Source organism: Rhodotorula graminis, assembly GCF_001329695.1.
Source record: "Rhodotorula graminis WP1 unplaced genomic scaffold RHOBAscaffold_7, whole genome shotgun sequence".
NCBI classification, from domain to species: Eukaryota; Fungi; Basidiomycota; class Microbotryomycetes; order Sporidiobolales; family Sporidiobolaceae; genus Rhodotorula; species Rhodotorula graminis.
Genome location: NW_017264934.1, coordinates 669,133 through 683,665, shown reverse-complemented (window position 1 = coordinate 683,665; position 14,533 = coordinate 669,133). Strand labels below are relative to the sequence as shown.

Below are 14,533 nucleotides of genomic sequence, written 5' to 3'. Positions count from 1 at the left end.
ATCCACATCCTCAAGAGCTTTGCGCCCGTCGCCATCCTCCTCGCCGCGTTCGCGTTCCGCACCAAATCCTTCTCGTTGAGGCTCCTCGGCATCGTCGTCGTCATCTCGCTCGGCGGTGCGTCTGCGTCTTCCCCTCTCTCGGGCGCGGGCGAGTCAGTGCCCTCCTGAGCGTGCTCGTCCCTTGCTCGCTCGCCCCCGAGAGAGGGGAAGACGCAGACGCACCGCCGAGCGAGATGACGACGACGATGCCGAGGAGCCTCAACGAGAAGGATTTGGTGCGGAACGCGAACGCGGCGAGGAGGATGGCGACGGGCGCAAAGCTCTTGAGGATGTGGATAAACGCGACCGAGCAGTACAGGTAGGCAACGTTGCTCAGGACGAGCGAGAGCGAGAAGAGGACGGCGATGGGCAGGCTGTGGGCGAGGGAGGTTAGCTCTGTCCGTCGTCGTCGTCGTGAGAGAGAGGGAGGACGCACATCTGGCGCCGCCACGTTCTCCAGTCCATCTCGACGCTCTTGGCCTTCCACCGCTCGACGTCTGCGTGTCGACCGGGCGCCTCGGGCGCCTCGTCGCCCTGCTCGGTGAGCGGGACGGCGGCGTAGTCGTCGTGCGGGACCGGGCCCGAGATGAGGGTGGTGGAGCGGTGCAGGACGCGGGTCGCGAGGGTCTGGAACAGAAGGTGGAGGCTCGTGAGCGTGATCGGGTGGTTGAAGCCGCGCTCGACGAGGATGGTGCGGTCTGCAGGGGAGGGGAGGGGTAGTGAGCATGGCGCTCCACTTCGAGGAGGAGAGGACGGGGGCCGGCTCACTCTGGAGGATGACGGCGGTCGAGAGGGTGATCCATCCGAGGATGAGGATCCAGGGTGGGACGACAGAAGGGCGCTTTGTGGCAGTTGCGAGCTGAGGTTGAGGCGACGAGGGCGCGGTCGGAATGGTCGGGGTCGTGAACGAGTGCGACGGCCGCGCGGCCTCGAAGTGGTACTGGGCGTGATCGGTAGTGGCCATGGTGCAGGCGACCGTGCAGCTCGAGAGGCAAAGGACGGGGCGGGACCCTCAGAGTTGCGACCAAGCCCTCGCGACGGAGCTGGCGACGACGTGATGAGGTGAAACTCTCCCTTGTTTGCTGGGCCGGCCTCAATCGACTCGTGAGAGTGTCGCAAGCGACGAACACGACCTTGCACAGCGCTCTGGCCTGCGCCACGAGCAGTTGTCGCAGGAAATCCCGGAACCGGCGGCGCGTCGAGCCTCTGAGTCCAGATCGTTCACGCTCTCCCTCTACGACCTCGAGTGCACCTGCACGCTTCACCAAGGCCGCTCCTAGCGAGCCCATCACTGCGCTCGACGCGCCAGAGCACACACTACCGCCGCCGTCGCGCTCCCGCCGCACCGCATCCACCTCCCCCCTCCCGACCTCGACCTCGACCTCCCCACTCCGCCCTCTCTCGCACCCCGCCTGCGATGAGCGGCCTCGGCAAGGACGAGCTGCCAGCTCTGCCCGACTCGCCCGCGTACGGCGCACCCGCCGCCTCGTCGACCCGCCCCGATCACTCTGCCGTCCCCGTCCTGTCGTCGACCACGCCCGTCCTCGACCCGTCTGACCGGCTCGGGTCGCCTGTCCGAGGCGCAGGCGCAGGCGCAGGCGCAGACGGGCCGAGTGCATCGGGCTACGGCGGGTACGGCGGCCAAGGGTTCGAGGCGCCAGACGGCGAGGGCGACGACCTGTTGCGCGCGACGGCGCCGGGCACGTTCGAGTTCAAGGACAAGCAGGTCGCGTCGCCGGTCAACACGCTCCTCAAGCTCGTCGCCGCCGTGTTTGCCGTCCTGTGCCTCGTCGTCGTCCTCGCGCGCATGAGCTTCATCCCCGAGCACCACGCCGTCAAAGTCGCGCGCTTCATGCCCCAGTCGGTGTCGTCCTTCATGCAGGTGTACGAGGGCGGCAGTCCGGCGCCGCACCCGATCCTGCCCTTGCTCAAGTCGGCCGCGACGAGCTGGGACAAGAAGCTCGCGGCCCAGTCGACCACGTTCGACCGCGCGACGCGCACGTACAAGAGCCGGTACGGCCTCTCGCCGCCGCCCGGGTTCGACAAGTGGTTCGCGTTCGCGACCCAGGGCCGCAACCACTCGCTCGTCGACGAGTACGACCAGCTCATGCAGGACCTCGCGCCGTTCCGCGAGCTCGCGCCCCAAGAGCTCCGGCGCCGCACGGCAGAGCTCGCCCACGTCCCGGGCATCTCGATCGTCTCGATCCGCAACGGCCAGGCGCAGGTCCACTCAAAGTCGGGCAAGTGGCTCCCGGCGCAGGCGTTCCAGGAGATGATCGCCTCGTTCGTGCACGACCTCCCCGACATGGACATCGCCATCAACGAGAAGCCCGAGGGCCGGGTCCTCCCTCGCCAGCAGCGCCGCGTCTACATGTCCGACTATGGCCTCGAGGGCGAGGAGCTCGTCGCCAGTGCGTCTCCGCCGTTTCCCCTCTTTCCTCCCTCCTCCCGCCTCCTCCTCCTCGTGCCCCTCGTCGACCTCGACTGACTCGACCCTCTCACACAGACGCCACCGACTCGATGCATCGCCCGTCGCTCAAGGGTTTCGCCGCCGAGTGGAAGCGCGACGGGAACGTGTGGGAGGCGTACCGCCGCTCGTGCCCGACCGAGTCGGCCGCCCGCCGGCTTGTTGAGTCGGTCCGGTCCGCCGAGACGCACGGCTCGCTCGTCGTCCAGGGCCGCACGACCAACAAGGTCGACGCCGTGTCGACCCGGCGCATCAAGAGCCAGACGGTCCTGCCCGTCACGCGCGAGATGACGTTCAGCCACGACCTCGACGCCGATTTCTACGTGTGCGACTCGCCGTCGCTCCACACGCTCCACTCGGCGTTTTACTCGGACCAGCGCAGCATTGAGCACCTGTACCCGGTCTTTTCGCCGTCCAAGCCGTCGGGCTACGCCGACATCCTCATCCCGTCGCACCACTACTGGCAGCCGACGAGCGAGTTCACGTACGAGCTCGAGTACCGTCGAGGGCGCACCAAGATCCCGACCGACATGGACTGGGAGCTCAAGAAGGACGCGGCGTACTGGCGCGGCAAGGTGACGCGCGGCGCCGACACGCCGCCGGGCCACGGCTCGTCGTTCCAGAAGCAGCGCCTCGTCAAGATGGCCAACCAGGACGCGTCGTCGTCGTCGTCGGCGACCCGGGTCCTCGTCGCGCTCGACTCGAAGACGGCCCAGCTGTCGGCCCTGCCCGTGCCCGTCCACATCGCCAACAAGGTGACGACCGACATTGCCATGGCGTGCGACCCGCAGCTCGGCGAGTGCTCGTACCTGCGCTCGTTGGGCTACCGCGTCGAGCCGCCGGCGCCCATGAGCGACGCGTGGAAGCACAAGCTCGTGCTCGACATTGACGAGATTGGCTTCTCGCCGAGGTTCCCGGCCCTCATGGAGAGCAAGAGCGCCGTCGTCAAGTCGAGCATCCAGCGCGAGTTCTGGCGTGGGTGGGCCCAGCCCTGGTGCGTCCCCTCTCCTCTCTTTCTCTTTCTCCCCCTCGACGACCTTGTCGCACCGTCGAGCCGCACTGACCCTCCCTCGCGCCCCGCCGCTCGCAGGAAGCACTTTATCCCGCTGTCGTCGTCCTACTCGGAGCTGTACAACCTCGTCACCTTTTTCGAGGGCTACCCGGCCTCGATCGTCGGCGCGCGGGGCAAGAACCGCACGTCGAGCCTCCAGCCGACCGTCCTGTCGCGCCCCGCGAGCCCGATGCCGGACCTGCCCCTCAATGCCGACGGCTCGGCGTTCGACACGGACAAGGCGCTCAAGGACATTGCCGACGCTGGCACCCAGTGGCGCCAGCAGCACTTGCGCAAGGAGGACATGGAGGTGTGCCCGCCTCTCTCTCTCTCCCTCTCTCGTTGGCGCCCTCACTGACTCTCTCTCCTCTCGTGCGCAGACGTACGTCTACAGGTTGATGGTCGAGTGGGCCCGGCTCGTGACGGCGGTCGAGGAACCGGTCGAGGAGGAGGAGGCCTGAGCGCGAGGTGCGTCCCTGTCTCTCTCTCCCTCCTCTCGCAGATCCGCAGACTGACTTCTTCGTCCCTCGCGCAGTCCGTTAGACAGAGTATTATTCCCCGCATCTCCATCCCTGCATCAACCTGTTCATCCTCGACAACGCGCCGCAAGAGAGAGAGCGAGAGAAAGGTGCGACCGCCCGCCGAGGGATCGCTCGGCTCTCACGGCGCCGGCGAGGGGGAGGAGGTGCACGTGCGAGAAAGGTCCGGCCAGTCGGGGTCGACAGGGAGGAGCGTGCGGCGCGGAGTCTCCGACGCTCCATTCAGCGCTCGAGCTCGCTGTTCGTCTCGCTTCCTCCCCTCTCGCCACCGCACCACTGCCCGCGAGCACTGCTGCTCGGCGCCATGCTGCTCTACTTTGACGACAACACGGACAGCGCCGTCTCGTACTCGACCGCGGTGCGTCCTCGCCCTCCCTCTCGACGGCGGCGGCAACAGAGGCTGATGAGCCCTCTCTCGCGACCGCGCAGTGGACGACCTACGTGCGCGACACGGGTGCGATCAACGCAACGAGCTGGTTCGGCGGCACGTTCCACTCGTGCTCGGCGTCGTCCGAGACGTCGCTCGCCGCAGGTTGTGCGTCCCTCGTCTCTCCCTCCCCCTCCTCTCGCGCACACTTTCACAGGAGTTGACCACCGACACACACACAGGCAACGCGACGATCACGTTCACGGGCACCAAGCTCTGGGTCGTGGGCGACTGGTCCGTCCTCTCGCCCCTCCTCTCGAGGTCCGCTTCCTCGGGCGAGCGCGCTCACGTCAACCTTCTCGACGCGCAGGAACCCTCGACAAGGCCGCTTCTACTGCGCCCTGCTCGACGAGGAGCAGCCCTGGCGGTGGTACAGCGGCTCGACGCTCGGCAGCCCCGTCGGCGCACAGTCCGCCGGCCTGAACCACACGCGATGCGCGCTGTCGGGCCTCGAGAACAAGCAGCACACGGTCTTGTTCGGGCAGACGCAGGAGGACGTCGTCGGGAATGGCGTCACGGTGCGTCCATTTGTCCCTTTTCCAGTCTCTCGTTCGACGAGCAGGCCGAGCGGTCCTTCTCGTTCGACGCGCACTTCCAGCACTGACTCCTGCCTTTTCCCAGCTCGACTACTACGTCGTCGAGAACGCGACCGACAACGCCGTCTCGGCCTTGACCTGGTCGAGCGACTTCTCGACAGCCGAACCGGCAGCAGATTGGGGATGGTCCTTGGTCGAGCCCGGCACTGCCGCTGCCACGGCCTCGGCCGTCTCGTCCTTCACTTCTTCTCCTGCCTCGTCGACCTCGACGTCTTCTTCATCCTCGGGCTCGAACACGACCGCCATCGGGGCCGGTGTCGGCGTCGGCGTCGGCCTCGCCGTCCTGTTTGCGCTCGCCGCGCTCTTGTGGATCATCCGCCAGCGCAAACGCCAGAGCGAGGCGAGGTCGGTCGTCACTGAGCCGCATCACGAGCTCAAGGCGAGGTCGATGCGCTCGTTCGACGGCGGGACCGTGCCCTACGCGCCGACCGGTGCGTCGCTCGTTTTCACTTGTGCACGTTCTCTCGGCAGTGGCTGGGACGACGTGCTAGTACAGCAGTGTCTGGACGTACTGACAAACCTCGCACATTCACAGCTGCCTCTCCCGCCGACTACCGCCCGAGCCAGCTCAGCGTCCCCGAGGTCCAAGGCTCGCCGACGCACGACTCGCCATCGGCGTACGGCGAGTCCGAGGGCAGCCGGCTCGACAGCCCGGCGACGTTCCGGCCAAGGGGCTTCTGAGCGGTGAGAGGGGGGGGAACGGCTCGAGGAGCGAGGAGCAAGGAGCGAGGAGCGAGGGGTTCCTCGAGGAGCGGCAGTCTGTATCTCGCGCGTGACCTGTCTTATTCGACGCACTGCACATTCTCGTTCGCCCGAGTTCGTCGAGAGCTGCGCAGAGACGGGCCTGCCAGGCTCGAGCAAGCAAAGAGGACCACGCTTTCGCGCTTTGACCTCGCCCTCGTTCCGTCGCGTCGACAGCTCATCCCGCTCGGGCCTCTCGTCCACCTATCGCACTTGCCGCTCGCGCACTATCACTCGTGGACGCACGGCGGCTCGGTGTGCTTCGGATTCTCCTGTCCGCGCTCGCGCCTCTCGGGCGGGTCGCCGTCTGCGGCCCACGGACGCCGCTCGCTCGCTGCTCCTCCGCCTGCGCTCCTCTCGCTCCTGCTGTGCACTCGACATGACCATCCGCTGGATCGACGACGCCGACGCAGCCTGGTCGTTTGGAGCCGGCTGGGCGCAGTTCCGCAACGCTACTCGTCAGTTTCGCAATCTGGCGCGCCAGTTTCGTCCTCGCTCACGTCGCTGACCTTGGCCTCCCCCCGTGCAGCTGTCAGCCCTGGCCAAGATTGGTTCGACGGGACGTTCTCGAGTTGCGACCTCGGTGAGCACTCGAGCTCTCGTTCGCGAGCCTGTCTCTCAAGAACGACGAAGCCAGCTGACCCTCTCGCCCCTTTCAGCAGCTCGCGGCGCGACCAACTGTACGGCGCAGTTCACCTTCTACGGTTCCGCCGTCAACGTGTACGGCGACTACTGGGCCACGCAGGGCCGCTTCTTCTGCTATGTCGACGCGGCCGTAATTCCTCGTCTCCTCCGGCGCCCGGACCTCGCCTCTCCCGCCAGCGTCGAAACAAGCTCCTGACCCGCTCCTCCCCTCCCCGGACGCAGGAGCTGCACTGGTATGACGCGTCAAGGGCGCTCGAGGCGACCGCCGGCTCGGTCAACGTCTCGCGCTGCGCCGTCACGGGCCTGTCGCTCGGGAACCACGTCCTGACGATTGGCCAGACCGGCGCCGACGCCAACAACGCCGGCATCAAGGTCGATTTCGCAGTGTCGGACGACGCGCTCATGTCGGCAGAGACGCTGCGGTGGAGCAGCGGGTTCGTCGACGCCGCGCCCGGCTCGCTCGGCGTCACTGCCAACGCCTCGTCCTCCTCGGCGCCGGCGGCGTCGAGCACCTTGAGCACGTCTGCCTCGTCAAGTGCGTCCCACTCTCATCTTTCTCTCAGCACCGACGCCTCCTGACGAATTCTACCCGCAGCCTTGAGCTCGTCGGCTCAGTTCGGCGGGAGCAGCTCGTCGACCACGTCATCCTCGTCGCTCCCTTCTGCCGACCCGACCGGCGCCTCGAGCGGCGGCGGTACTAGCAGCGCATCTACAGTCGGCGTCGGCGTCGGTGTCGGCGTGGGCGTCGGTGCCGCCGCACTTGTTGCCCTCGGCGGCCTCCTCATGTACCGTCGACGCCGCCGCGCTCACAGCGAGTACGGCACGTCGTACGCGCCGTCGATCATGACGTCTGCCGGCACTCCTGGGCCCTCGATGCAGCCCGGACGCAGCCCCGTCGGTGCGTCGCCGCCGCTCGGGCCTCTCCCTTTTTCGCCTTCCTAACTGACTCTTCCTCCCCGCATCGCCCACAGATGGCCAGAGCGCCTTTGTCCCGCACAGCGAGCGCGCCATGTCGACCTACGGCAGCTATCCCGAGGTCCAGGACGACTCGGCCAAGCCGTACGCCGCACTCTCGTCCAGCTCTCCCTCCGACAACGCCGCCTATGCCCTCTCGCCGACGCTCGACAGCCCTCAGTCGTTCCGGCCTCGCACGTAGGCTCATGCTCCGGAGCCTCTCTCCCTCGCCGTATCTATCTTTGCCGTAGCGCTCCCCTGCAACCGAGTTCTCTTTTTCGACCTTCTCAAGTTGAGCGAGAGCGTCTCTCTCGCTTTCTCTAGAAGCGCAATCGGCCCAGACGAGGCACAACAACATGCTATTGCAAAACGAGAGAACATCGGCCCTCCTGCTGTCCTCCCTCAGGTCCAACCGACGCCGAGCGGGTCCGTCGCGGCTCCCGCCGGTGGCGGCGCCGACCTTGGCGGCTCGTCCTTCTCGATGGCCGGCTTGTGCACGGGCGCGACGAGCGGGCTCGGCGCACTGCTCGAGACGGAGGTTGACGGGACGGCCTCGTCGCGCGAGATCGTCTCCCACGGGTTGATCGAGAGCGAGCTGCTCGGCTGGCGAGCTGGCGCGGGTGCGGCGCGAGACGAGGGGTGCGAGGGCTGGGGAGCGGCGGCGAACGAGGAAGGGGCGGCGGCTTGTCGAGACTGGTAGGCGGCGTAGCTCGGCGAGTCGTATGAGGAAGGGCGAGGCGGGTCGGTAGAGAGGGAGGCGGAGGAGGACGAGGGGTGGGCGTGGCTCGGCTCGTTGCCCGCCGCCCAAGGGTTCGTCGCCGACAGCTTGCCCCACATGCCACCCGCACGACTGCCCCACGAGCCTCCTGCGGCGCCCTCGCTCCGCCCTGCGACGGCGCCGGCGCCCTCGCGCACCTCGCTCGACCCCCACCCCGCGCCGCTCCCCTCGTGCCCGTAACCCTGCGCCTGCCCGGCCCTCGCGCCCTGCTCCCTCTCGCGCTCAAGCTCGGCCGCTCGCGCCGCCTGCTGCTCCTTGAGCTGGCGCGCCGCGTCCTCACCAAACTTGCGCACCGACTTCCACGCGCTCCAGCCGAGCTTCTGCACCGACGCGACCGTCTCGGTGAGCTGCTGCTGCGAGAGGAGCTCGCCGCCGCGAGTGGCAGCCGGGCTCGGCGAGCGCGAGGACGGGCCGAGGTGGTGGTGCTGGTCGAGCCCGGCGTGCGGCGGCGCGTGCGACGACGACGACGACGAGAGCTTGTGCGGCTCGGCGGGCTCGTCGCCGTTGCTCGTGCCCGGCCCACCGAGCGCGACGCCGGCCGTGCGCGCCGCGAGCCCGTTCAGGACCGGGTCGTCGTCGAGGCCCTCGACGACCTTGACCTCGGTGACCGTGTCGGTGGGGACGCCGCTCGCCGACGGGTCGGCCGCAAACGGGCGGCCGTTCATCTCGTCGTCGTCACGCCCAAACAGCTCGTGCCACCATCGGACGTCGTGCGCGTCAACCAGGACGACGCCCTGGTCGGCGTCGGGCGACTTGCGGTGCGGGTCGTCGAGCGCAGGATCGTACGCCGGGTTGCGGAACTCGGGCTTGAGGGTGCCTGTCGCCGGGTCAAAGACCGTATCCCACACGCTCGCCGTGCGCGAGCGGGCGTCGAGCTCCGCGCGCTCGCGCTCCGAGTTGAAGAGGAACGTGCCCTGGGCGTCGCCGTACGTCTCGCGCACGAGGTGGCGCAGCAGGCGCTCGTTGAACTCGAACCGGGTCGGGAACTGGCGCTGGACCTGGTACACGCAGTCGAGGAACTGCTGAAAGACCGGGCACGTCTCCTTGAACGCGTGCGACGACCCGGCAAACTGGCGCGTGACGCTCGCGAGGAACGCCTGCTGCGTCGACGCGTCCGTGCCGAGCTTGTGGACAAAGTCGACGCGGTCGTTGCACAGGTGGCCCGACCGGTCGGCGAACCGGTGGCCGTACGAGACCCAGTCCTTCTCGATGAGGACGGCGAACCCGCGCGCCGTGCGGAAGTACGGGTCGAGGCACAGCTGCGGCAGCGCCGACAGCTGCGACGTGCGGTCCCAGCCGTCCGAGCAGTGGACGAGGACGTGCGAGTTGAACAGGTGGACCGTGCGGACGACGATGAGGACGCCGTCGAGGATGTTGGTCAGGTGCGACAGCCAGTTGGTGCGGCGCAGAGCGGCTCGGTCGAGCGTGCCCGTCGACTCGGCGTCGGCGAGAGCTGCGAAGAAAAGGTGCGAGTCAGGACACCTGGACGCCTTGAGGGAGTACGAGCGAGAGAGGGACGGACCGTCAAAGACGCCGTTCAGGCTCGAGCGCATGACGTGGATGTTGTCGATGCCGAGGTACTCCTTCTTGCAGTTGCGGTAGTAGAGCATGTTCTCGGTCCCGGCGCCCTTGACCGAGTTGGCGTACGCGTTCTTGGTCGGCCTCGCGTCGATGATGATGTTGCTCGGCGTCGCGCCGTACACGATCTGCTGCTGGGCGTCGTGCGTCGGCGAGAGGGGCGACGAGTTGCTGTCCGAGACGTGCATGGGCTGGAGCGCGTGCGAGTGCTGAGAGTGCGACGTGAAGATGGCCTCGATGAGCTTCTCGTCCTGGATCGAGCGCGCGTTCTGCGTGATGCCGACCATGGGCTGCGACGAGCGCGTGATCGAGCCCTGCAGGACATCATGAGACGTCAGAGACATGTTCGAGGCGGAAGGGGGAGGAGGACGGACGAGGTTGGCCCAGTGGAGGTAGACGAGGCCCGGGATGCGGCTCTTGCTGCGGTACTTGACGGCGTACGACAGCGTCGTGTCCGAGATCTTGGCGGGAACGACAATCTTGGCCGGGTACGACGGGCAGAACTGCGCACGGGCGAGGAAACAGTTAGTGTCGGCCCCGCTCGGGCGCCGAAGAGGACCGGGCGACGCACCTGAAAGTCGGCGTTGACGTTGGTGAACCTCCACGCCTTGCTCCTCGTGCCCATGCCCATGCGCGCAAACTCCTTCTCGACGTCGTACACCTCCCACCCGTCTGCGCGCCCCTTGCCCTTGCCGGCGCCGTCCCCCTCGCCCTCGCCCTTGGCCGTCCTCCTCGGCTGCGCGAACGCGTACCGCGCCTCGAGCCCGCCGCTCGACAGGGTGCCGCACTGCGCCTTGAGCGTGTCCCACGCGAGGTCGGCGTCGGCGATCGAGGCGAACGAGAGCTCGTAGGTGAGGTAGTCGCGCGTGCGGAGGACGAGGGGCGTCGGCTCGCCGGTGAGGGAGGGCGGGGTGCGCGTCACCGAGTGGAGGAGCGTGAGCGGGATCTGTGGATGCGCGAGGTGTGAGTAGGGCACCCTCAAGCCTTAGCCGGCGGGCCCTGGCTGTCCGGGGCTGGCGCGAGCAGGGGAGGAAGCGAGTCGCACTCACCCAGACCTCGTCGCCACTGTCCTCGACCTGGCCCTTGCCATCGCCCTTGTTCTCGACGGTGCTCGCGTCGACGTCGTCGCGCTTGAAGACGAGGTGGTGCGCGGTGAGGTGGAGCGAGCCGGGTGTCGGGTGGCCGAGTGGGGACGAGTCGGGCGTGAGCGAGCCGTGGTGCCGCGAGAGGCGCACGGCGAGGGACTGTGTGCACTCAAGAGTGTGTCAGTACTCGACTCGGCGTCCGCACAAGTGCTCGAAATGCAGCCCCGCCTGCGAGCAAGGCGATCTCGCCCGTTCGCCCGGCGGGGCACGACGTCTCGAGCGGACTGCGACGCACCTGCATGCTGGTCTTGAGTCTGGTCGAGCGCTGTACAGCTAGTCGGGCGGGCTCGCGCGGGTGGTGCTGGCGGTAGAGGTGGAGCGGGCGCTGATGAGGACGAGAGGCGCGTCACACGTCGGTCGCGGCGGTGAGGGTCGTGCGCGGTCGTGCGCTGTGTCGAGTGTGCGCGTGTGCTGCTCACTGAGCCTGTCGGATAGGCCGAGCGAGGTGTGCGAGGAGAGCGAGGTGGTCAGCCCGCTCGCGGCGGCTTGGCGAGCGTCCAAGACGACGACGGCCAGCCTGCGAGCTGGGTTGAACTGCGACGGACCCTGCTCTGTAATGACAAGCAGCACCCAGGAGCCCGAACGCGGGCCGTCTTTCCGTGCTCTCCTCGAACCGCTCCTGCTCTCCCCACCTCGGGCGACTCGCGAGCGAGCGAAAGTGCGATAGAGAGGCTCGTTGCCCCAGCTCAGCTCCGACTACAGCAACAAGTCGTCGTTCGTCCTCCCGCTGACCGTCTGCGGCTGCGGGCCGTCGTACCCGTACCCGTCGCCGCCGCCCGCTCCGCCGCCGCCGCCGCCCAAGTCGAGGCTCAACCGCGCCAGGCTCGCGTACGGGTCGAGCGCCCCTCCGCCCTCGTCGCCCTCGCGCTCGTCGTCGACGCGCTCGGTCCCGTACGCGACCGTGCCGGACCGCGCGCGCCCACCACCCGCCGCCGCGACAGCTCCAGGCCCGGCCGCCGACTCGGCGGACAGCGCGCCCGGGTTGAGCGCCGCGCCCTCCTCCTCCTCGTCGTCGTCGTCCACGCCATCGTCGCCCTCGTCGACATCGTCGAGGAGCCCCTGCGCCGCCGCGCCGCCCGCTCCTCCTCCTCCTCCTCCTCGCGCCGGCCCCATCGCCGCAAAGTCGTCCTGCGCGTCGCCCGACGCCGATCGCCCGCCCGCCGCCGGCCGCTGCGGGAGCGCCGGAGCGCCTGCCATGCCCGCCGACGAGGGCGACGCCGCGACCACGAGCGGTGCCGGCTGGGCGTCCGGCGCCCGCTGCGGCTGCTGCTGTTGGGGCAAGCGCCGCAGCTGCTCGGCGTAGGCGTCTCGCGCGTCCTGGTCGAGGGCCGGGCTGTCACCGAGGTACTTTGCCCTCGCGCCGCGCACAAACGCGTGCGCCTCCTTGTGGTAGATGCTCGCGAGGGACCCGGTGTGGAGCAAGAGGCGGTCGAGGACCGAGCGGTCGAGCGCGTCGCCCTCGGTGCTGATGTCGGGCTTGGCGCCGAGGACGATCTGTTGCGCCGCGGCCGGGTCGGTCGACAGGAGGCGCCAGTAGATGAAGCCGCGGTCGCGCAGGTCCGGGTTGTCGACGCTCTCGGTCGCCCATTTGAGGACGCGCGGGACGAGCTCGGCGCCGGCCGTCGGGCGCTTGATGAAGAGCTTGACGGTGGCCGTCAGGAGCGCGAGCTGGACCTCGGTCGGCTCGTCGAGGAACGTCTCGAGAAAGTCCTCGAGGAGCTCGTCCGAGTTCGAGATGCGGTCGGCGTACTGGCCGACGATCCAGATCATGGCGCTCTTGGCGTCGGGCGTGTCGAGCGCGTCGAGGTTCTCGCACAGCGTCCCGATGATGCCCTCGTACCGGTTCGGGTACCGTCGGAAGATGTTCTGCGCGGGGGGCGTGCACGGGCTCCGAGTCAGTGCGACGCAAGGGAGAGAGAGAGAGAGGGAGAGCGGACGGGCGCACCTTGATGACGACGATGGCCTCCTGGACGACGTACGAGACCTTTGTCTTGACGAGCTCGAGCAGGACCGAGATGCACAGGTCGGCCGCCTGGTCGACCTTTATGGCGAGGCGCCCGATCGTGCGCACCGCCTTGCGCACAAAGTCGACGTCGACCTCGGACGCGTACTCCTTGAGCTCGGCGAGGACCTGCTCGACGTTGCGCGCGTGCGCGAGGCGGTAGATGATCTCGAGCTTGGCGAGCTTGACGTAGATCGGGTCGTTGTACTTGCAGAAAAAGACCTTGACGTCGTTGCGCAGGACCGACGGCCGCCGCTGGATGATGAGGTGGATGTTGCGCAGCGCGACGTACTGCACCTCGTAGCCGGACGACAGGAGCGTCACTGGCGAGCGTGGGAGGCCGCAAGTGTCAGGAAAGGTCGAGACGAGACGAGGCGAGAGAGGGCAAGGGCGAGACGGGACGACGCACCGAGTGGAGGACTGAGGCGCCGACACATGTCCTCGACGACCTGCTCGCTGCCCATGTAGTTCATGAGGTAGAGCATGACCTTGACGGTGGCGAGGACGACGGCCGAGTTGGAGTGCTGGAGGCGGATCGACACCTGCTCGGCGAGGAGAGTCGCGTCGTCGTGCGTGTCGGGGACATAGTACATGAGGGCCTCGAGGATGTACGTCTGCCCCCACTCGCTCGCCTCGGTCATGGCGCGCACGAGGCGCCTCGCGACGTCGGCGTTGAGGCGCAGGTGGATGTTGTCGCTGCGCTCGCTGATCTCGGTCAGGCTCGCGACGGCGTTGGCGATCACGGTCGGGTTCGGGTCCATGAGGAGGTCGCGCAGCGAGGCGACAAAGCCGTGCTTGTCGACGAGGCGCCGGTCGTGCATGTAGAGCTTGGCGACGCAGATGGCGGCCGTCTTGCGCACGTACGGGTCGCGGTCCTTGAGGGCGTGGTGGAGCGGGTCGACGAGGGCGCGCAGGACCTCGGGGACCGGGATGTACGACATGGTGCGCATGGCGAGGGCGCGCACGAGGGCGTTCTTGTCGTCGGCGTCGGCGAGGAGGCCGGGCAAGGCGTGGCGGACCATCTCGGGCTTGACGCGGGCGTAGTTGATCAGGAACAGGTAGACCATCTTCTTGATGTCGACGACCTGGATCGAGAGGCACGCGAGGACGTCCGGGTACAGGGGCGACAGGTCCTGGCCCATGGTCATGGACGCGACGACGCGCTTGAGGACCGTCTTGCGGCGGGCAAAGTTCTTGTCCTTCTTGTCGGCTTGGAGCTCGGCGCGGAGCCTGTGTGGGTGTAGGGGCCGTCAGCGACGAGTCCCCACATGGAGTCGAGGCCGAGGGGAGGGAGGAGTGAGCGACAACGGGGGTGGACGCACTCCTGGAGCTTGCTGCGCTGAAAGAGCTTTGCGTCGGCCATGTCTGCAGCGTCGTGCTCTTGTCGGAGGCCCTCGAGGCGCAGGCGGGGTGCGGTGGCTGCTTGGTGACGGACGACGAGGACGGGGGTTGAACAGCGACGGCGAGGCGGGCGTGGTTCGCTTGAAGCGGGCAGTCGCGGCGACTTGGCTAGCTAGGGCTGGAGCGCAGTCGCGGCCAGGCTCTGCGTGGTAGAGAGGGAGCGCGAGAGG

The 14,533-nt window shown here is 68.1% G+C and overlaps 6 protein-coding genes across 6 annotated transcripts in view; 3 read left to right on the top strand and 3 right to left on the bottom strand.

The window, feature by feature from the left end:
- Positions 1–1,003, bottom strand: part of RHOBADRAFT_15209 (uncharacterized protein) — a gene marked incomplete at both ends in the record, with an annotated part of 1,872 nt that extends 869 nt beyond the window's left edge. Inside the window, 4 exons of the mRNA XM_018412247.1 lie at positions 223–413; positions 476–519; positions 616–737; positions 808–1,003. Of these exons, the coding sequence (XP_018270883.1) occupies positions 223–413; positions 476–519; positions 616–737; positions 808–1,003 (553 nt within the window). The remainder of the gene's footprint in view (positions 1–222; positions 414–475; positions 520–615; positions 738–807) is intronic.
- Positions 1,004–1,628: 625 nt separating this feature from the next.
- RHOBADRAFT_36760 (glycosyltransferase family 90 protein) lies at positions 1,629–4,151 on the top strand. The gene is made up of 5 exons (XM_018413380.1): positions 1,629–2,443; positions 2,581–3,504; positions 3,601–3,867; positions 3,938–4,025; positions 4,093–4,151. The coding sequence occupies exons 1-4, from the start codon at positions 1,847–1,849 to the stop codon at positions 4,016–4,018; spliced, it is 1,869 nt and encodes a 622-aa protein (XP_018270882.1). The 5' UTR covers positions 1,629–1,846; the 3' UTR covers positions 4,019–4,025; positions 4,093–4,151.
- A 249-nt stretch (positions 4,152–4,400) lies between these two features.
- Positions 4,401–5,677, top strand: RHOBADRAFT_53767 (uncharacterized protein; the record flags this gene model as incomplete). The annotated part of the gene is made up of 6 exons (XM_018417001.1): positions 4,401–4,454; positions 4,526–4,631; positions 4,706–4,757; positions 4,834–5,041; positions 5,145–5,554; positions 5,659–5,677. Coding segments are annotated over 6 exons (849 nt in total), but the record flags the coding sequence as incomplete, so codon positions are not given.
- A 562-nt stretch (positions 5,678–6,239) lies between these two features.
- RHOBADRAFT_44353 (uncharacterized protein) lies at positions 6,240–7,661 on the top strand (the record flags this gene model as incomplete). The annotated part of the gene is made up of 6 exons (XM_018414394.1): positions 6,240–6,318; positions 6,390–6,443; positions 6,523–6,635; positions 6,728–7,040; positions 7,101–7,403; positions 7,477–7,661. 6 exons carry the CDS (start codon positions 6,240–6,242, stop codon positions 7,659–7,661), a joined length of 1,047 nt encoding a protein of 348 aa, XP_018270880.1.
- Positions 7,662–8,893: 1,232 nt separating this feature from the next.
- On the bottom strand, positions 8,894–11,017 carry RHOBADRAFT_376 (uncharacterized protein; the record flags this gene model as incomplete). The annotated part of the gene is made up of 7 exons (XM_018413448.1): positions 8,894–9,690; positions 9,760–9,946; positions 9,998–10,129; positions 10,190–10,318; positions 10,387–10,761; positions 10,865–10,885; positions 10,922–11,017. Coding segments are annotated over 7 exons (1,737 nt in total), but the record flags the coding sequence as incomplete, so codon positions are not given.
- A 600-nt stretch (positions 11,018–11,617) lies between these two features.
- RHOBADRAFT_48520 (uncharacterized protein) lies at positions 11,618–14,325 on the bottom strand (the record flags this gene model as incomplete). Its single annotated transcript, XM_018415149.1, has 4 exons — positions 11,618–12,826; positions 12,906–13,285; positions 13,372–14,192; positions 14,285–14,325. 4 exons carry the CDS (start codon positions 14,323–14,325, stop codon positions 11,657–11,659), a joined length of 2,412 nt encoding a protein of 803 aa, XP_018270878.1. The 3' UTR covers positions 11,618–11,656.
- Between the last annotated feature and the right edge of the window lie 208 nt (positions 14,326–14,533).